Below are 22128 nucleotides of genomic sequence, written 5' to 3'. Positions count from 1 at the left end.
GTTCAGTTAGAGAGCCGAATATTTAACAACATGAGGTGTCGCAGGAGTAATAGTTAAACTAAGTGGTATGAATTAGGAATGATATCAATTTGGGTGTGACTGGGCCTGGATAGAAAAAGTTATGGGCATGTAGGGGAATTGAGTTGTCCTAAGAGAAGGGATAGAATTTGTGTCAAGTATGGAAGAAAAGGCCATTTCATGCAGAAGGCACAGGAGGAAGCTTGTGGAGGAATACTCAAAGAGCAGCTAGGGGATCCAGCTGGCTTTTGCAGAGTTTACCAGTCAGAACAAAGTCCTAAGCTGGGGTCCTGCTCATGTTGAACCCTGAATGCCAGGCTGAGTTGTTTGAACTTTATGCTGTAAGCTATTTTTGTGTGACGGAGTTGGGAGCGGGGATCTTGCTATGTTGTCCAGGGTACCCTTCAACTCCTGGCTCAAGCAATGCTCCTGTTTGGGAGCAGGGACCCAGGCAAATGACATCATCCTAGCTTACTATAAGCCTTTTGAACAGAGAAAAAGCAATGTCTGAAGACAATTAGAAATGGGAAACTATTGGGGACAGATATAAATACTGGGTCTGATACAAGGAAATACTTTATATGTTGCACTATTTCTTTCTTCTGTCCTTCTAATCTGCTTGGCTTTCTCACCCCACCCCATTCCTTTTCTCATCTGTCTTCCAAGATAGTCTCTTTCTGTACATGAGTCTGATTTCTACAGACCTCCACCAGTTTGTCCCATCCTCTTAACAGGTTCCTGTCACAGCTGCAGGCCCTGCCTCTGGACCAGGCAGCATAGAAGAAAGCTTTTGCTAGGAAATATGATTGGGACCCAAAAAGAAAAGACCTTCTTCTCTCATCAGTACCCTGAGTCACTCCCCCCAAGGCTGGGATGGGGCATGACTCTTGGCTTCTCAAAACTGAACCAAGAGGTCTGTGCATCTGTCTCCAACGTGCCACCCATCTTCCACTTTGGCCCTCAGCGCTGTGCAAAGCTCAAGAACCAGTATCTGAAGAAGGCTGCTGCCAACCTTACCTTCTCTCAGGAGGTGATGTGGCAGCGAGGCCTGCCCAGCATGCCTTATAGCCAGTATAGCTTTGACCATATCTACGACACAGATGACATCGTCCCACCTTCCCAGATCAGGAAGGCCCAATGTGAGAAACCTGTCAGTGTCAAGTCCCTGAGAACAGAGGACATTTCCCAGGCTATGAAGATGGCAAGCCCTGACAGTCTTGTCAAGAAACAGAAGAAATCAAAGCCAGCAAGCACAATCCAGAGAGCATCTCCCCGTCTCCCCCTTTATTCCCAAAAGGATCCAGATTTGCTGAGTCCACCGCCTTCTCCAGATGTGAACCTGGAGGAAAGGGAACTGTGGCTTCCCCCTCATGAGAAGGAGGCCAGAGACTGGGAGGCCATCGTGCTGGAAAAGCTGAACAAGCGCACAGCCCGGTGGATCCAGAGCAAGCGTCCTGCGAGGCCTGGGGTATCACCCAATAAGTGGCAGACTTTCCTGCGTCAGCAGTATGACTGGAGCCACATCCGGGATGAGCTCACCTCCAAAAGTGACCTGGAGCTCCTGAAACAGCTGGAGGCAGAAGAGACAGCAGAGTTTGAGCCTCCAGTTATCATCCTGCCCCCCAAGGAAGAAAAGCAGCCAGAGCTGCGGCTTCCGGTTTACTACAGGTAGGCTGACCAGGCCCCAGGTGTGCCACTGAGGATCCCTAGCTCCCCTTCAAGGACTCCCAGGTGGGCTCACACTCTTTATTTTATCTTATTAATTTTTTGTGTTGCTGGGGATGGAACTCAGGGCTTACCACACACTCTAGGCAAGGGTCTACCCCTGAGCTACACCTCCAGCATACATTCCTTATTTTGCAATGTATTCTACTATCAACCTCATGCTCTCTACCACCAACCATTCTCTGCGATCTCTTCAAAGTAATTTTCTCAGCCTTTGCACTACTGACATTCTGGGTTAAACACATTTTATTTTGTTTTGTTTTAAGGAGCTGTCCTATGCATTGTAGGATGTTAGCAGCATCTCTGGCATTTCCCCGCTAGATGCTAGTAGCACCCCCAAGTTGTGACGACCAAAGACAACTCAAACACCATCAAATGTCTCTAAGGGATAAAAATCACCTCCATTTGTGAACCACCACCTTAAAGGAAAGGGATTGGTTCTTGGCCTTCCCCAGCAGATGTAGCTATTCAACTGCTATTCCAGTTACCATTCAGGTGTTCCCAGAAATGTATCCATGGTGAAAGTAAGGAAGGCAGACACCTCACAGCACTGAGGTCTGACTCTGTCTCACTCTGTACAAAGCCAGGTGTCACTGACTCAAAACCCAGCCAGCTGCAGGGCAGAGAACCAGTCACAAGTGGATATGTATCTATTTATTTATTCATTTATTGGACAAATATATATTACATTCTTGCTACTTTCAGATAGTCTGCTGGAACTTCAATATAAAAGAACAGGTGTGTACCTTTAATAAGATTATAGCCTGTCAACTGGGTGGACAGACATTAAATAACTACCCACACTTTTAGGGTGAGGTAATGTAAGAGGTGAAGTCCCTTCTTTAAGTCCTTTTAAACTCTAAGGGAACCAATGTTTTAAAAAGTGTGGGGGGGGCAGCATTATGCTGCCAGGCCTGGTGGTGTACACCTGTCACCCCAGCTACTTGAGAGGTTGTGACAGGAAGATGGCAAGTTCAAGGTCAGCTGGGCAACTTAGCAAGATCCTGTCTTAAAATAAAAATAATAAAAAAGGCTGGGGATATAGCTTAGTGGCAGAGCTCTTGCCCACCATGTGTGAGGCCCTGTGTTCAATCCCGCTGGGGCAGGCCGTGGCTTATGTTGGAAGCATGGCCACCCTACGGTGCTGCCAGTGGCTGCAGAAGGTGTGGCCCCATCCGTGGAGGGAAAAGGTAGCTGAAGACAAGCCTTCTGGTGGCTCCATATTCAACTGGCATCTTGGGGACAAAGTTAATAGTTAAATACAGGTGTTCAGTCGCTCACATGTGTGGGAGCTGAGCCTAAGAGCTGTGGTGAATCATAAATCTAATGGAAAGTGGGGTACCTTTCCCATTTTCCCCCTCTCTCACCTCTGCCAAGATTGCCCAATTACTCCCCACAAGTGCAGACAGTTGAAAGCATGCCTGGCAGAAATACCACAGCTGAGGATATCGAGGAAAAGAGAAGCATCATCCAGCCCCCAAAGGAGAGCTGCTTCCGACAGGTGAATCCTGCAGCTGGAGAGTTTGCTTACTCCACAGACAACAAGTTTGAGCAAGAGATTTACTTTGGTAATTTCGCCAGCCCCTATGGGGGAGGTAGAGGTGGGTGTGGACCAAGGAAGTGAAGATGGCTGGGGGATACAAAGGGAGGTGAGGCCCTGGATGTCCCGGGGATTTCATGCTACAGCTCCTGGGTACCAGCACAGGAGTTGCAGCGGTGGTGTCTGATGGGAAGGAACCAGTTCTCTTCCCCACTACCATATCCCTTCACCTTACTAAGGAGGGAGTGGAAGATGGGATTGTAACTTCAGCAGGATTTGACTCTGGAAGCACCCTACCTCTTCTCTGCCCACCTTTTTCCCTTTGCTCACTTTGAGATTATTCTCCCACTAAGGTGCTAAGTTGGAAAAAAAATAACAGGCTTTAGAGTTAGATAGAATTAGGTTTAAAACCTGGCTCAGCGGCCCCCCCAACCCTTTTAAAATATTTTTTTGTGCTAGGGTTTGAACCCAGAGGCACTTAACCACTGAACCACACCCCCAGGCCCCTTTCTAATTTTATTTGAGACAAGGTCTTGCTAAGTCGCTCAGGACCTCACTAAATTGCTGAGGCTAGTTTTGAACTTGTGATCCCTCTGCCTCAGCCTCCCAAGCTGTTAGAATCTCAGGCATGTACCACTATGCCCAGCATCAGTCCCTTCTTAATAACCTTCAGTAAGTTACAGGCTTCTGAGCCTTAGAAACCTCATTGGTAAAGTGATGTTAATAAAAAAAGCACCTCAAATAGAGTAGACAAAAAAAAATCTCAATCTTTTCTTGCCCAATGCCTGGCACACAGAGGTGCTCAATAAATGCCCATTATCTTTTTTTTTTTTTTTTTTTAAGAGAGAGTGAGAGAGAGGGGGACAGAGAGAGAATTTTAACATTTATTTATTCTTAGTTCTCGGCGGACACAACATCTTCGTTTGTATGTGGTGCTGAGGATCGAACCCAGGCCGCACGCATGCCAGGCGAGCGCGCTACCGCTTGAGCCACATCGCCAGCCCCAAATGCCCATTATCTTCTCCATCCACCTTGCTTTCCTTTAGATGCCTGGGCTCCCAGGATGAAAAAAACAATCTCGGTCTTTATGTTCCAAGCTGTTTCTTCTTCCTAGACCCCTATCTTGTTCCTAAACTGCTGTCAGCTGGGTCTTCTTAAAGGGTTTAAAAAATTATTCTGACTAAGGTACTAATGACTGATGGGAATAATTAAGTGCCCCTTATTTAGTGTCTAGCTTTTCAAAGGGGACAATGCCTGTAAATTAGATTCTGCCTTACTGATGGAAAACACTACCCTGGCTTTCAGGCCTCTGTCAGGCTTTTCTATGAGGTCACAAGTTGTGACATTTCCAAGCAATAGTCACATTCAAAGGATGTCCCACAGCATGGTAATCTTGGGTCCTAGGGCTTAGATTAAGGCAAAAGGAAATTTGGCCTGATCTTGGTGAATGGAAACCAGGAAGAGAGAAAAGAGGAAGGTTCTGAGGGACTCACTGATTCTTTGTTCACAGATAAAGTCCAGATCATCCATAAGATTGGTGCAAAGAGAGACCAGATTTTCCTGGAAAACCTCAATCGGTACAACAAGCAGTTATCTAAGGTCTTCCCTGAGACTCCAGAAAGGTGGAGTTCCCAGCCTATTCCTGAAGCACGTAAGCAGGAAGCTGATATTGGGGGTAATGATGGAAGTGTGGCTTTTCTTTAGGGTCTCTAGTCAAGGGGTTGGAGCACTCCCAGGAATACGGGAGCTCCCTTTCTACCAACCAAAAGTCATCTTGTAAAATTACAAAATACTAACTGCAATTAGGAAGAGCCTTGGTGGAACATACATTCGGTTGAATTAGATATAACTTAGATGTAACCAAGTGTTTCATGGCCAATAATTACAAATAAGAAAGGTCCCATTTTAATGCTTCAAGAGGAAGTGCGTCCTCACTACCTACTGTGCCCTCTCCCCTTTGGCTAGCTCTTCTTTTCCACTACACTCAGGCCCATACCTGCCTCAAACCCTAGGGTGTTCCTTTGTTGTAAGTTTCTGTTTTATGTCAGTCTTTTTTCTTTTTTTAAAGGTGGACACATTATTTTATTTTTATGTGTGCTGAGGATCAAACCCAGTGCCTCATGCATGCTAGGCAAGCACTCTACCACTGAGCCACAATCCCAGCCCTTTTATTTTATTCTTTATTCTGTTAGACAAAGAGGGTAGAAGGAAGGAAGATGACAAGAAATGAGCTTATGAAATAAAATGAGCCCTCCATCCAAAAGGCTGTGTCTCCATTTCCCATGCCTCTTTTCTTTCCAGTATCACTGTTCAGATAGTGAAACTAAAGAAACTATGAGAATATGCAGAAACTAAAGCAGTGGTGATCCATTCTTTTTTACCAGCCCCAAACCCCTGTCTCTAGTGCCACCTGGATAGGCAGGAGCCTTTAGGGTAAAGGAGGTACAAGTGACAGCAGGTATGGGCAACTGCCCCAAGACTCCCACGCTCCTTCTTTGTTAAGGATTACCATTATGACATAGTGGAGAAGGTACTCCCACAAAACCTCAGATCTGGTCTTGGCAAGTCATCTTCTGGGGCTTCAGCTGCCTTATTAAAATGGGGCTGATCATTCCCACAGCAAGGCACTTTTGCAGTACTTAGATGAGGTGGTTTTGTGAATATGTTTTGTAAACCTCAAGTGCTGTGCAAACTCAAGGCATTACTATTAGTATACCATCTTCCCCATAAGTCAGCTCCATTCTTCTTGTCTTTTCCTGAGAACTAGCAAATCCATAAAGACAGAAAGTAGATTGGTAGTTGCCAGGAGGGCTGGGGAAGTTGAGAAGTGGTAGAATGCTTGCCTAGCATGCACAAGGCTCTGGGTTCCATCGAAAGAAAGGAAGGAAGGAAGGGAGGGAGGGAGGGAGGAAGGAAGGAAGGAAGGAAGGAAGGAAGGAAGGAAGGAAGGAAGGAAGAAGTCAGAAGCTGGAGGGAGGGAGGAAGAAATGAGGACAGGATTTCTGTAAGGGGTGAGGAAAATATTCTAAAAATAGAGTTGTTTGTAGAATAGCCAAAGCAATTTAAGCAAAAAAAAAAAAAATGCTGGAAAGCATGACAATACTTTATGTCAAATAATACTACAGAGCTATAGTAACAAAAACTGCATCATATTGGCATAAAAACAAATATATAGACCTGGGTTTTTTTTTTAAAGAGAGAGTAGAGAGAGTGAAAGAGAGAGAGAGAGAGAATTTTTATTATTTATTTTTTAGTTCTCAGCGGACACAACATCTTTGTCTGTATGTGGTGCTGAGGATCGAACCCGGGCCGCACGCATGCGAGGCGAGCGCGCTACCGCTTGAGCCACATCCCCAGCCCCACAAATATATAGACCAATGGTACAGAATAGAAGATACAAAGACAACCAACACATCAACAGTTATTAACAAAGGTGCCAAAAACATACATTGGAGAAAAGATAGCCTTTTTAAACAAATGGTGCAGGAACAACTGGTTATCCATATGTAGATAATTGAAGACCCTTTTCTCTCACCCTGCACAAAAATCAACTCAAAAATAGATCAAAGACCTTGGAATAAACCAGAAACTATGCAACTCCTAGAAGAAAATGTAAGGTCAATACTCCAGCTTTTAGGCACAGCCAATGACTTTCTTAATAAGATCCTTAAAGCTCAGGAAATAATGCCAAGAATTAATAAATGGGACAGCATCAAATTTAAAAGCTTCTGCACAGCAAAAGAGACAATTAGGAACATGAAGAGAGAACCTACATAATGGGAGAAAAATCTTTGCTAGTTACTCTTCTGACAGAGGATTAACATCTAGAAGATATAAAGAACTCAAAAACATTTACACCAAAAAATAATCAAATAACCCAATTAATAAATGGACAAATAAACAGACACTTCTCAAAAGAAATACAAAAGGCTAACAAGTACATGGAAAAAATGTTCAATGTCATTAGCAATTAGGGAAGTGCAAATCATCTCATACCAGTCTGAATGGCAGTCATCAAGAATACAAATAATAGGGCTGGGGATGTGGCTCAAGTGGTAGCGCGCTCACCTGGCATGCGTGTGGCCCGGGTTCGATCCTCAGCACCACATACCAACAAAGATGTTGTGTCTGCTGAAAAACTGAAAAATAAATATTAAAAAAAATTCTCCCTAAAAAAAAAAGAATACAAATAATAATTGGGCTGGGATTATGGCTCGGCGGTAGAGCACTAGCCTAAGCACATGCAAGGCCCCGGGTTCCATCCTCAGCACCACATAAAAATAAATTAAAAATAATTAAATAAAAAGATATTGTGTCCAGCTGCAACTAAAAATATTTTTAAAAATATGAATAAAAATAAATAATACATATTAATAAATAGTAATACATAATAATAAATAATAATAAATGCTGGAGAGGATGTGGAGAAAAAGGAACACTTTCACATTGTTGGTGAGACTGTAAATTAGTACAGCAACTATGGAAATCAGTATAGAGGTTCCCCAGAAGCCTAGGCATGGACCCACCATATGACCCAAACATACCACTCCTTGGCATTTTCCCTGAAGAATTAAAGTTATCTTACTACACTGATACATAAACACCCATGTTTATAGCAGCACAACTCGTAATAGCCAAGCTGTGGAACTAGCCTAAGTGTCCATCAATAGATGAATGAATAAAGAAAATGTGCTATATATTCACAATGGAGTTTTATTCAGCCATAAATAAAAATGAAATTATGGCATTTGCAAGAAAATGGATGGAAGTAAAGACTATCATGTTAAGTGAAATAAATCAAACTCAGAAGGTTAAGGGTCTTATGTTTTCTCTCATATGTGGACCGTAGAGAGGAAAAAGGAAAAGAACAGTGGGGGTGGATCTCCTAAAACTCAAAGGGAGATCAGTAGAAGAAAAGGGACCAAAGGGCTCGGGTGGGTAGGGAAGGGGAAAGTGCTGGGGAGCAATGGTGGTCAAATTATATTATTATATGGTGCGCATACATATGAATATGTAACAACAAATTCCTTCAATATGTACAACTACAATGCACCAATTTAAAAATGTGGAAAAAATTAAAACTGAGCCGGGCACAGTGGTGTACGCTTGTAACCCCAGCAGCTCATGAGGCTGAGGCAGAATTGCAAGTTCAAAGCCAGACTCGGCAATGGTGAGGCACTAAGCAAGTCGTTGAGATCCTGTCTCTAAATAAAATACAAAAAATAGGGCTGGAGGGGCTGGGGTTGTGGTTCAGGGTAGAGTGCTTGCCTAGCATGAGCAAGGTCCTGGGTTCAATCCTCAGCACCATGTAAAAATAAAAGTATTGTGTCCAACTACAACTAAAAAATTAAAAAAAAAAATAGGGCTGGAGATGTGGCTCAGTGGTTGAGTGCCCCTGAATTCAATCCTCAGTGGGTTTGTGATACATGTCCCAGCTATAAGGCATCATCTGTTTCTGCCAATAAAATGCAAAGCTTCTTCTGTCCCATAGAAATGAGAGTTGCTTCTTTGCCTGCCCCGGTGGACGACTTCATGAGGGAATTAAATGTGTTTCCGCCCCGGTGGACGACTTCATGAGGGAATTAAATGTGTTTCCATCTCCCTAGAACACAAAGGATTGGAAACAAACATTGGCAGTTCTATTTGTTTATTCCCAAACTTTCTCACCATAAATCAAACTTTCTCACCATAAATCCATTTTAACTGTTGATCAGTGGGGCATAGGAGGAATGGGGAGGGATTTTAGGAGAGATTTCAAGCAAGCTGAGAGAAGTTGGGCGTGTCATGTGACTCTGTGTATCTATTCTGCTGGAGTGAACTGACTGGAGGTAGTTGTACAGCTCTAGGCTGCACCCCACCCTACACTGCAAAAGAAAGCCTTCAGCCCATGGTCTGGGAGGTCCATCTGGAAGACACACATGTCTGGCCACCTTTGCTGATCTATTCTGGAGTCTCATAGCACTTGTCACATCAGAAGAAATAAATTGTTTTTTTCTTGTTGTTTTTGCAGTACAGGGGATTAAACCCTGAGCCCTGTTCATGCTAGGTACATCCCTCAAACCCCTTTTTCTTTTTTCTTCTTCTTTTTTTTTTTTTTTTTTTTTTTTTTGGTAGGGGGGCAGTACTGAGGACTGAACCCAGGAGCATTCTACTGCTAAGCTGTATCTCCAGCCATTTTTTTTTTCCTTTTTTAATCTTATTTTGAGACAGGGTCTTACTCATTTGCTGAGGCTGGCCTCGAACTTGTGGTCTTTCTGCCTTAGCCTCCTGAGCTGCTGAGATTACAGGTGGATGCCACTATACTCAGCAAAAGAAAATGTTATACCCTCCTTCTTCAAAGGAAAGAACTGATTTAGAGCAAATCTAAAGGTGTTAAGTAAGAAATCTTGGAGGAAAGAGTGACAGTGACAGATTAGAATATGAGACTGATAGGTAAAAGTTTGTAAATGTTTTTATTGTCCCTTCCCCCTCTTCACACAGCTTCTCTTCTAAGAAAGAGGCTTTCTGAATCTGTTTGACACCATGGAGAACACTGAAGTCCAGAAAATATAACAACTGTAACCATTTTATATGCAACTATAATTATATTTACAAATATGTATGGCTTCTCAGATTTCTGACTGCCATTTATCATCACTATAAAAACTCCAGAGATCCTAAAATCTTTAAATTGTAGAAACCATTCCTTCCCCCAAATGTAAAGCATTAGGAAGAAAACAATAAATTTGGAATTAATGGCCAGTTATACTCTAAATAGCACTATCTCAAATATTTAAATTTATGAGCAAACTTTTTAACACATAATTATGTTCCCAATGATTTATTAGACTTGTAAAAAAGATTTGTATATAATCTCCATATCCCAATCTCTAAATTTCTGTCATCTTCATCATGGCCAATCATAGTCGGCCATCGGGATTTTTCGTAATTTCCTATGTGACCACACCCAGCTCCCTGTTATTAAGGGAAAGTTCTCTCTAAAGAGCTTTGCTTGGTGTTAGAAGAAACAGGAATGGGATACTAGGCGGGGACCACTGCATGGCAGGACCTATGGCAGTCAGGTGAGAAGACTTCACACTGCCACATCACTCAGCTTGTAGGCCCGTGAAAGGAGCCCAGCGCTGGACTGCTTTGCCCACCCCTGTCAAGGATCTGCTGCTGCAGGTGGGTGAGGAGGAAGTGCCCGTTAAGACCAGAGGATTGAAGAAGCAGGCAAAATCGCTGCAGGAGGAAGTGACTTGGCAACTCATGGTTCTGCAGAAGATGCTGCAGGAGTGGAAGACTGCCTGGGGGCTAAGTAAGTGAGGTCCTGGGATAACTGTGTGCATTTGTGAGCAGGTGGATCTCACCTTGGACTAGTGTTCTTCAGTCTTTGTTTCCTCAGTCCATCCCTTTCTTGTGAAATGTTCAAATCTGGTTTGCCTCACTAAGGCTAGACTGGATGAGAGCCTTCCTCCATATAGCAGTGTTAGGTGAATGTTAGTTACATACATTTGGATGCTTTTTACATGAATAGATGACACTTCAATAATATGTGGAAACTCAGCCAGGCATGGTGGTGCACACCTGTAGTCCCAGTGGCTCAGGAGGCTGAGGCAGGAGGATTGAAAGTCCAAGGCCAGTGTCAGTAAATTCTTAGCAAGACCCTGTCTCAAATAAAAAATAAAAAGGGCTGAGGATGTGGCTTGGCGATTAAGTACCCCTGGGTTCAATCCCTGGTACCAAAAAATAATAAATATTATTATTTTTCCTAATAATTATTATAATTATTTATGGAAACTCACTACACTAAGAAATACTCAAAGGCAGAAATTTTATGATCGACAAATTATACAACTGTTGTATTAATAACAATTGTTATAAAGTAATAAAATACACTGTCCAAGCTTTGGTAGTGTACAAGAGAAAATGTAGTTGACTGTGGTATAAACAACTTCATTTGTGGAGTTGAGGTTGTCTACATCTAATTTTCCTTCAAAAGATCTATGAGTGGAAAGGTTCAGCGCCTGGGGCAGAGTAATAGCTTAACAAGGACTTTTTGGAGGCTTCAAGGGCTGCTGGCTTTCAGAACATGAGATTAGTAAGAACAGGAGAGGTATTCTAGATAAACTGAGCCAGATAACAAAAAAGATCAAAAAGAGATTTTGATGAAAAGCTACACTAGGTTGGAGTGCCTACAGATCATGGGAGTATTAAAATGAAAAGTAGCAACTCTGCAAAGAAAGCAGTTAGCAACTAAAATGAGAAAAATGTGGAAAGCTAGAAAAAAGAGCCTCCCATTTGCAGGTAAATGATAGAGTTGTAGAATATAATGCTAAGTAAAGTTAGCCAATTCCAAAAAAGCAAATGCCAAATATTTTCTCGATTTAAGAATGCTGATTCATAATGTGGTTGGAGGTCGGGGGTGGGTGATGGGAGAATTAGATGAACTCTAGATAGGGGAAAGGGGAGGGAAGGAGGGGGGTAGAAAAGATGGTAGAATGAGATGGACATCATTACCCTAAGCACATGTATGAAGATACAAATGGTGTGACTCTACTGTGTGTATAACCAAAGATATAAAAAATTGTGCTCTATATGTGTAATATGAATTGTAATGCATTCTGCTGTCATATATAACAAAAATTTTAAAAAGAGCCCCCAAAGGCAAGGAAACTTAATGATAACCACCATAATTAACATCAGTGGGCACTGCCTAGTATTCAGGAAGCCCTGGGTTCAATCCCTAGTGATATACATACACACAAATTAATATCTGTCAGACTCTCCCTATCTTGCCAGGCATTTTTCTTTTCTTTTTTTTAATGTATTTTTTTTTTTTTTTTTTTTTTTTAGTTTTCAGCGGACACAACATCTTTATTTGTATGTGGAGCTGAGGATCAAACCCAGAGACACGCGCATGCCAGGCGAGCTATCGCTTGAGCCACATCCCCAGCCCCGACAGGCATTTTTCTAAATACCTTGTCTAGTTAGTGCATAGCCCTCAAAGTAATTCAATATGTTAGGTTCTAGTGTTATATCTTTATTATAAATGTGATGTCTCAGGCTCTGAGAGGTTAAGTAATTTATCCAAGGTCTCACAGCTAACAACTGTGTTTCCAAATCAGCTATCTCTGATAACAGAAAACCCTTATCACTATGGTTTAGTTTTGTTTTATGTTTGTTTTTTGAGATGGAGATCTTGCTATGTTGCCTATGCTTGTCTTGAACTTGTGGGCTTAAGTGATCCTCTTGCCTCAGCCTCGGTAGCTGGGACTATAGATGGTGCAGCACTGTGCCCAGTCAACCACTAGGATTTACCACCCCATTTATTTTTCAGGTGTAACAATGAAATTACTTAAGCAAAGACTAATAGACTATAGGATGGGACTGGAGGGAATGTACCTGAAAGGTCCACGGATCATCAGAGAAATAACTTCCCTAATGAACCCAAATCTGAATTCTTTATTCTGAGTTGATATTTTGTTTGAATTATACTAGAGAAAGGGGACTCCTTGTCATCTGCCTGTAGCCCAATATCTACTGCTGACAGGTGGTTCTCTTTTCATTTCCCTCACTGTGACACAGTGGTTGAGTGGCACCATGAGACAGTGGAGAGCCTGAAGCGGGGATTGGTAAGCATGTACGATGATACTCGGATCCAAGCCATCATCACGTGTGCCACAGCTATTGTGGAACGGCCCCGGTGTGCCACCAGCCGGAAGGACTCAGGTGAGAGCTAGACTGAACTGCTTAAGAATGCCCACAAGTCAAGAGGCCAAAGAACACCTGAACTGGCGGGACCTTGGTGCTTATGTGAGATCATTTACAAAGGTGGAAACCCAAGGCCCAGAGGCCTGAATTTAGTTTACCAGTAATAGAGATGAGATTCCTGACTTCTAGCCCAGTGCTTTTTTTTTTTTTCATTGCTGGATATGGAACCCAGGGCCTGCTAAGCACGTGATTTCCCACTTGTGCTTCTCCACGTCATCTCCTTTTGTTTGCTCACTGGCTTGCAAAGTTCGCAATGTCCCATCTTGAGATCCATTCATAACAGCCTGTATATGTGTGTGTGTGTGTGTGTGTGTGTGTGTGTGTGTGTATATATATATTTTTTTTTTTTTTTGGCCAGGCACGGTGGCACATGCCTGTAATCCCAGTGGCTCAGGAGGCTGAAGCAGGAAGATTGTGGGTTCAAAGCCAGTTTCAGGTCTGGGGATGTGGCTCAAGCGGTAGCGCGCTCACCTGGCATGCGTGCGGCCCGGGTTCGATCCTCAGCACCACATACAAACAAAGATGTTGTGTCCGCCGAAAACTGAAAAATAAATATTAAAATTCTCTCTCTCTCTTTAAAAATAAAAAATTAAATAAAAAAAATTTTTTAAAAAGCCAGTTTCAGCAACTTAGCAAGGCCCTGAGCAACTCAGTGAGACCCTGTCTCTAAATAAAATATTTTAAAAACTGGGGATGTGGCTCAGTGATTAAACACCCCTGGGTTCAATTCCTAGTCCCCCTGCTTCCCCACCAAACACACACACACACACACACACACACACACACACACACACACACTTTAGTTCTTCTTTGGAGAGCATCTCTCAAATTCAGTATTTCCAAAACTGAACTCATCATCCTCAACACAGATCCCTCCTTCCCATATTTCAAATCTCAATCAGCTCCACAATCAGGCATGGTGGTGCACACCTGTAGTCCCAGTGGCTCAGGAGGCTGAGGCAGCCAGTTTTCAAGTTGGGGCCCTGGGAATCATCCTAGGTAAAATCCTTCCTCTTCTAAAACCAGATCACTAAATTCTATGTACTCTGTCTCCTAAATATTTTTTCAGTTTTTAATTACAAAAGAAATAAAAAGACCAGGCATGGTGGTACATGCCTATAATCCCAGTGATTTGGGAGGCTGAGGCAGGAGGATCATAAATTCAAGGCCAGCCTCAGCAATTTAGTGAGGCTCTAAGCAACTTAGCAAGACCCTGTCTCAAAAAAGAAAAGGGGGGCTGGGGAAGTGGCTCAAGCGGTAGCACGCTCGACTGGCATGCGTGCGGCCCGGGTTCGATCCTCAGCACCACATAGAAGAAAAAAAAAGGTATTGTGTTCGCCAAAAAAAAACTAAAAAATAAATATTAAAAATTCTGTCTCTAAAAAAAAAAAAAGGACTAGGGATATGGCTCAGTAGTAAAGTATCCCTGGGTTCAATCCCTGCTACAAAAACATAAACACACACACACACAAAAGTGTCATTATTAGAGGAATATAAAGAGAGGTAACTGCCTTGCCCAGCTCACTTCCCATTCCCATTCCCACTGTGTAGGTTAGCCAGTGTTAACAGTTGGGGTGCTTCACCTTGTTATGTTTTTACAATTATATGCCAACACCCATGTAGACTTTTCTATTTATTACAAAAATCAGTTGCATTTTTTTTTAAACTGGGGATTGAACCTAGGGACACTTAAACATTGAGCCACACCCCCAACCCTTTTTTATATTTTATTTTGAGACAGGGTCTCACTAAATTGCTGAGGCTGGCTTTAAACTTTTGATTCTCCTGCCTCAGCCTCCAGAGCTGCTGGGATTACAGGCAAGTGTGCCTGGCAAGTGTTGAATTTTATCACACATATTCTATTTTTTCCCTTTAATTTGTGCATCTAGACAAATCCTGTTGTATTATCTTTTTGTATATCTCTATTTTTATATGGTGTTAAGGATGGAACCCAGTGCCTCACACATGCTATGCAAGCGCTCTACCACTGAACCACAACCCCAGCCCCTGCAGTAAATTCTTAAATCCTACTGGATCTTGATTTTATTATTCTTTTATTATTCTACTGGGTTTAATTTATTAACACTTTAGAATCTCTTTATTACCTAAATGAATTGGTAGTTTTGTTTCTACTTATACATTGTTTGTTACTTTTTAGGGTTTTTATTCTCTAAAACAAAATTTTTTTGGCATAGGCAATTGGACCCAGGGTGTCTTAACCACTGAGCCACATCCCCAGCCTTTAGGGCCTTGCTAAATTGCTGAGGCCTTGAACTTTTGATCCTCCTGCCTCAGCCTCCAGAGCCACTGGGATTACAGGTGTTTACCACCATCCTACGCCTTTAAAAAAAAAAAAAAATGAGGGGGTGGGGCTGGGGTTGTGGCTCAGCAGCAGAGCACTTGCCTAGCATGTGCAAGGCATTGGGTTCAATCCTCAGCACCACATAAAAATAAATAAATAAAAATAAAGGTATTATGTCCAACTACAAAAAAAAAAAAAAAAAAGGAAAGATATGTTAAGCTGGGCATGGTGCTTGCTTGTCATCCCAGGAATTTGTGGAGTGGAGGCAGGATAATCACTTGAACCCAAGAGTTCAAGGCCGGGGCTGGGGATGTGGCTCAAGCGGTAGCGCGCTTGCCTGGCATGCGTGCGGCCCGGGTTCGATCCTCAGCACCACATACCAACAAAGACGTTGTGTCCGCTGAGAACTAAAAAATAAAAAAATTTAAAAAAAAAAAAGAGTTCAAGGCCAACCTGGGTAACACAGCAGGACTCTTACCTCAAAAAAGAATGGAAAAAGAGAATAAAGTACCAGCTGGGGTCCACCTATAATTCCAGCAACTTGTTAGGCTGAGGCAGGAGGATCACCAATTCAAAGCCAGTCTCAGCAACTTAAAAAAATAAAAATAAAAAGAGCTGGGTATAGCTCAGGGAAAAGGCATCCCTGGGTTCAATCTCCAGTACAAAAACAAACAACAACAACAACAACAACAAAAAAAAACCCCCACAGGACCCAAGGACAAATTTTTCAAAGGATATGAAACCTTCCCTACTCCTCCTTTTTAAAAAAATCTTTATTTATTTTTATGTGGTGTTACAGATTGAACCCAGTGTCTCACATGTGCAAGACAAGCTCTCTAACGATGAGCCACAACCCCAGTCCCTCAATTATCCTTTTTGTGTGTGTATGTGTGTAGAGGGTTAACAGGAATTGAACTCAGGAGCACTTGGCTACTAAGCCACATTCCCAGCCCTCTTTAGTATTTTATTTTAGAGGCAGGGTCTCACTGAGTTGCTTAGTGCCTCGGTTTTGCTGAGGCTAGTTTTGAGTTCATGATCCTGCTGCCTCAGCCTCCAGAGCCACTGGAATTACAGGTGAGTGCCTCTGCGCCCAGCCAATTATCCTCTCTTGACATCGCCTTTTCCACAAAGCCTACATGGTTTGTTTGCCCCTTCTTCTCTGTGGTAGTATCCTAGGCCCACTTCTGTCCTCCTATTTAACCCTGGGTCATATTCATCTGATTACATTTCTGCTATCCCTACCAGAAAAGGAATTCCTTAAGAGCAGGTGCTAAATTTACTTCTACAAACCTGTCAGATTTTTAAAGTTTCACTCACTTATTTCATGCTGAGTTCCAGACCCGAGCATTTTCCCTCCAGGTTTTCAAATTTGTTGCTCCCTCTGCTGGAAAACTGTCTCCTTACCTGATAAAATGCTCTAGTGACCCTTCAGTTTTCAGCTAAGACACTTCCCAGAGGAGCCTTCCCTGCCTACCACCCAGACTTGGCTCACTGTCCCAGCTATCTACTTCCACACATACACATTCTTACTCTATCTGCTTATTTCCTTGAGGATTAAATGGGATGACATATTCTCAGTGCCTGGCATATAAACCCTTCAATGAGCAGCAAGCTTATACCCAAATCTTCCATATACAGTCATGTGTCAACAACAGATATATGTTCTGAGAGATGGGCAATTACTCAGTTTCATGACTGTGCAACACTATGGAATAGACTTGAGGAAAACAGATACAATTTTACTAGAAGTAGACTCTTATGGAGCCCCCAGTGAAGATGTCTTCATCACTAACTGTACAAAGCGCACCTTGTCTTTCTCAGAAGTGTGCCTTTCAGGTGATCCCTTTCACATATTCCCAGTGTCTAGATTTTGATTTCTCTTGTTAACTTCTCAGAGAAACTTAGCTTATTTTTCGAATACTCAATTAACTTCTATTTGCTCACCTAAAATACACATCTATAGGTTAGGACCAAACATTTTTTGGACTTTTTTCAGACTTTGAAATATTTGCAAATCTGGAGATAAACCCAAGATATCTCATTATATATGAATTCCAAGCTAAAACATGGAATTCATTTGTTTTAAATGCACCTTATACACATAGCCTGAGGGTAGTATTATACAATCATTTTAATATACCTGCATTTTGTTCAAACCCATAATATGAGGTCAGATGTGGAAATTTCCTTTTGTCATGTCATTGCTCAGTTTCCAACTTTGGAGTATTTCAGATTTAGGGATCAAAGGTGTTCAGCCCAATTGTAGTCTGTTCTTAACAGATGGCAGTATTGGTCCATGGCATTAATGATAAAGACACATTAGAAATCCTAAAATCTGAGTCATAGGCTCAGCTCTGACACTTCTTGGAAAGTCAGCTAACCTCTCTGAGCTTCAACTTCCTCATCTAAAGAATGTGGACAAAGGGGTCACAAAGCTCTTCCCCCTTATTTGAGCTTAAGTGCCCACCTGCTCCCCTGATAAGATCATTTTTTAATTTGTGGTGCTGGAGATGAAAACCAGAGCCTTGCACAGGCTAAGTAGCTTCCACCGAGCTACAAACTATCTTTATAGGGAAAATTGTTTATGATGAAATGAAGCCTGGTGATGGTTCACTGGGACTAGGAAGAACTATAAATGAAATGTAAGTACCTGATAAGGACACCATGCTTTGGGCCTCCCTGGATGCTGTAATGCATCACAGGCACGTCCTTTATGGATCCTAGAATTCCATCTATAGAGTTATTAGAAGAGATAATAGTGTCTGTGGAGCAAAAGTGTACCCTGAGCTACCCTCAGAGCACTTCACGGAATGCTATGCAATCTCAAGAACTCCAACCAAAAGGAATGCCAAACACTGCTGCCCTATTGACAAACTGCGCTCGTTTCCATATCCTCCTGAAGAATAGTGCCATGTGTGGCCTATGTGACAGTTTTGTGAAGTTGAATGTTTATAGTTAAACCCAAGATTCCTGGTGAGTTCTGCAGTGAAACCTCCCTTGCCTACTTCAACCAGGGTTGAAGTACTGAATGAGATGATGTAAAAACACTATATAAATAAATGGCAAAGCACTGCGTAAGTATAATTGCTATAATTAAAAATATAGGGCTAGGGTTGTGGCTCATTGGTAGAGCACTTGCCTCACAGGAGTACTGGGTTTGATCCTCAGCACCACATAAATAAAGGTATTGTGTCCATCTACAACTAAAAATTACTATATATATATATATATATATATATATATATATATATATATATATATATATAGTAGTCTCATGGGGTAAAATAAGTTGATTCTTGTTACTAAAGCTAATGGTAAAGGTCACCACAGCCTAGATGGAAACATTCTTTGGCGTGGAACTTTAGAGCCCAGATAATAAAGGCGAAGGAGGGCTGGGGATGTGGCTCAAGCAGTAGCGCTCTTGCCTGGCATGCGTGCAGCCCGGGTTCAATCCTCAGCACCACATACAAACAAAGATGTTGTGTCTGCCAAAAACTAAAAAATAAATATTAAAATTCTCTCTCTCTCTCTAAAAAAAAAAAAAAAAAAAAAAGATATAAAAAATAAAGGCAAAGGAGCTGGCATGACAGTGTCCTGCCCATCACAGGCCCAGCAAAACAATTAAGTACCAGCAAGCATCTGCAACTTGTGCTGAGGCAGAACACCATGTGGCTAGGAAGGAAGCTGTGCTGGAGTGAAAAGCAAAGAGCTACTACTTTTACCTGGCTCTCTTTTGGTTACAGACAAGGAAACTGTGAAAGCCCCCTCTGTCCCAGATGTGCCAGAGGTTCTACAGCCTGCCCTGAAGGCTGCTCTTTGTGACAAGAATACCAATGTGAGGATGGCAGCAGCAATATGCCAATATGCCATGCAGTCACATAATCCTCTGGCACAGGACATCATGCACATTGCCCTTCTGAAAGGTAACCGTGTAGAAAGAGGGGATAACGACAGGGTGTCTCACCATCAGCTTTCCCACCCTTTTACCCCAAACTGTCATGTTGTGATGTCTGCCATTTTGGGTTTGGGGTTATGTTGGAACATTCTGAGATAATTTCTTCATAGGTACTGCTAATTGATACCTGGACAAACCTTTTCATAGATGCATGCCTTAAAATGGATGGAACCAGAGGACATTATATTAAGTGAAATAAGCTAGACACAGAAATAAAAGTACCATGTTTTCTCTCATATGCAAAAGTTAGTAAAAAAAACAAAGTCAACCTCAATGTAGAAATATGAGAATAGAGTTACTAGAAGTTGGTGAGTGGTTGGGGGGAAACAAAACGTGGAAAACAGGAGGCTGGATTTGATCAGTGCATGTGATATGTAATATGAAAATTCCTTGCTAAGCCCCACTATGTGTAATACATGTTCATTGAAAATTCAAGAAAAAAAAAATCAGGGCTGGGGCTGTGGCTTAGCAGTAGCACACTTGCCTGGCATGTGTGAGGCACTGGGTTCAATTCTCAGCACCAAGTATAAATAAATAAAATAAAGGTCTAGCAACAACTAAAAAACTTTTTTTAAAAATGGCCTCTTTCATACCACCTGATTTTTTTTTTTTTAATGACAGGATGATATAACATTATTAAGTGCATTTTGAAAATTTAAGAAAACCACCACCTGACTATCATACTTCCATTTTTTTGTAGAGTTAACTTCCAGGTATTATCTGTACACACTGTTGGAGTTATTTAATCAAAAAGGCTGTGTCAGGGGAGAGGCCCAATATACCTAACTGCTCTGAGAAACAAGCCTTACAGGGGGTAGCTGGATGACTGGTTTGGCCTTCTGCAGACAGACTTTCAACTGCTTAATTCCTCCATCTTAGGAAAGCCTCCCTCTCTAGTTTTCCCAACCTCCAGGAAGGAAGGCCTTATGCCTGTTACCTAACAACAGTCTTTTTAGTATTTAACTTTCAGGTTGCAAATTTCAGTTTATATCTAAAACATTGATATGCTCCATTTAAATATGGTTTAATTATGGGATTGATACACCCCATTTAAATATGGTTTACACATGGGACTGGGGCACAGGGAAGTGAGGTGTCAGGCAGGCAGTGATCTTTGGTACCCATCTCTGGAAGGAAATAGATCACCATCTGCATTCATGTTTTTTTTTTTTTTTTTTTTTTTTTTGCTCCACTGTGGCAGGCAATAGTGTGGACAGCTGGGTTGCAGCTCAGTGCTTGGCTCTGGATGGCATTGCCACTTACCCGGTGATTAGTAGGATCTTCCACCAGCTGTTCAACAAGAAGAATAAGGACACTGAGGACCAGGCCTGTATTCTCCTGAGATATCTCAATGAAAAGACAGTATGTGTCCATTACAGGGTTGGAGAAGGAAACTAAGTTTTGGGGAATTATGATCAATGCATGTAAAGTGTCCAAACTAGAGGAGGTTTCTATGTTTTGCTGCTAAGATAATCAATCACAAATATAGGTAAAATAGGCTAAGTGTGGGTAAACCTGGGTACAGAGGTATATATATATACAGGGAGCTGTGACAACAAATAGCTAAGAAAGAATTGGGTTGCAAATGGTTCTTAACAGTAATCAAGAAAAGCGGTAACATGAAGAATTTGCTTCTGATAGCAGCTTACCATTGAAAACTACACAGACCTATAATTGTGATAAGCTTGGGATATCAATCATGCTGGATGCCATATTAGGATTTAACTTCTTCAAGATTCTAGTATTTCTAAAGGTAATCATGAATGTCCATACAAGTCTTCCATTTCCTCAGACCCTGATACACAACATGCTTGCTGTGGAACTGAATAGCCGACGATGGAAGGATCGGATCCTGGCCTGCAGGGCTTTCTCCCAGATCAATGGAAATGTCTCCTTAGTAAGACTTATCTTTATTTGCTCCAGGACAGAAAGCCTAAGCAAGGTTGGATGAGGAAGCCTTTCTGTTTTGCTGCTAATATTCCAATCTCACCACATAGATCTCTATCTCACACTGCTGTCTCTTAGTCATAATTATCTTCAAATATCAACATGTCATTCTGTGACTTAAACTACTTCTTATCAGTGTGGTGGCAATCCACAATCTGTGTAATACAGCCACAATAAAGCACAAAAGCTAAGAGGAAGAGCTTAGAAACTTATAGTATTCTGACACTGCTCAGTATCAATGGAGTTTATAAAAGTATCAGTTAATGACATTTTTCCATCCCACCTCAGCCCTAACACTGATTCTTCAAAAGTTTGAGAAGCACTGAGTTAAAAAAAAAAAAAAAAAAAGGACACAACAAGACAACTAAATGTTTGTGCAGTTTCTTTGAGTGTTTAGCACACACGTATAAAATATGATCCCTGCTTTCAAAAAACCGATATTGCAGTTGGAAGCAACAAGACAAACAAGCACAAATATTCGAGAGCAAGCAATAAATGTAAAGTACTTTTTTTTTGTAAAGTATTTTTTAAAAACATTTCAGAGAGAAATATTAGTGTGGACTGAATTTATCTGTTAAATTTCTACAACTGGAGAGGAGATTCTAGGCAAGGGAAACCCTGACCTCCTTTTTACCATTATTTTCAAATCATTAGCTGTCCAAATAGGATCTTTTCCAGAATGGCCCAGGGTTACACTGCCATTCCTACTAGAAGTAAACAGCCTCCATTTTTTTACTCCTCATATTTTGATATGGAAAACATACATCAGGCCATTCAGAATAATTGCCTGATGATGTTTGAAATGGCTTAATTCTTTGCTGTTGTTTGTTTGGGTTGAGTCACAATTTTTTTAAAAAAAATTATTAGTGCATAATTATACATAATATT

The 22128-nt window shown here is 41.7% G+C and overlaps 1 protein-coding gene across 1 annotated transcript in view; it reads left to right on the top strand.

Moving 5' to 3' along the window:
* Window positions 1-334: 334 nt before the first annotated feature.
* HEATR4 (HEAT repeat containing 4) overlaps window positions 335-22128 on the top strand; it is a 29071-nt gene continuing 7277 nt past the window's right edge. Inside the window, exons 1-8 of the mRNA XM_081289432.1 lie at window positions 335-1686; window positions 3121-3311; window positions 4794-4934; window positions 10377-10580; window positions 12851-12994; window positions 19100-19261; window positions 20495-20655; window positions 21086-21190. Coding sequence (XP_081145558.1) covers window positions 821-1686; window positions 3121-3311; window positions 4794-4934; window positions 10377-10580; window positions 12851-12994; window positions 19100-19261; window positions 20495-20655; window positions 21086-21190 — 1974 coding nt within the window. The 5' untranslated portion in view covers window positions 335-820. The remainder of the gene's footprint in view (window positions 1687-3120; window positions 3312-4793; window positions 4935-10376; window positions 10581-12850; window positions 12995-19099; window positions 19262-20494; window positions 20656-21085; window positions 21191-22128) is intronic.

This window comes from Spermophilus citellus (assembly GCF_964194105.1).
Source record: "Spermophilus citellus genome assembly, chromosome: 4".
Classification (NCBI taxonomy): Eukaryota; Metazoa; Chordata; class Mammalia; order Rodentia; family Sciuridae; genus Spermophilus; species Spermophilus citellus.
Note: the sequence above shows the minus strand (reverse complement) of the source record. Positions and strands in the feature narration are given on the sequence as shown.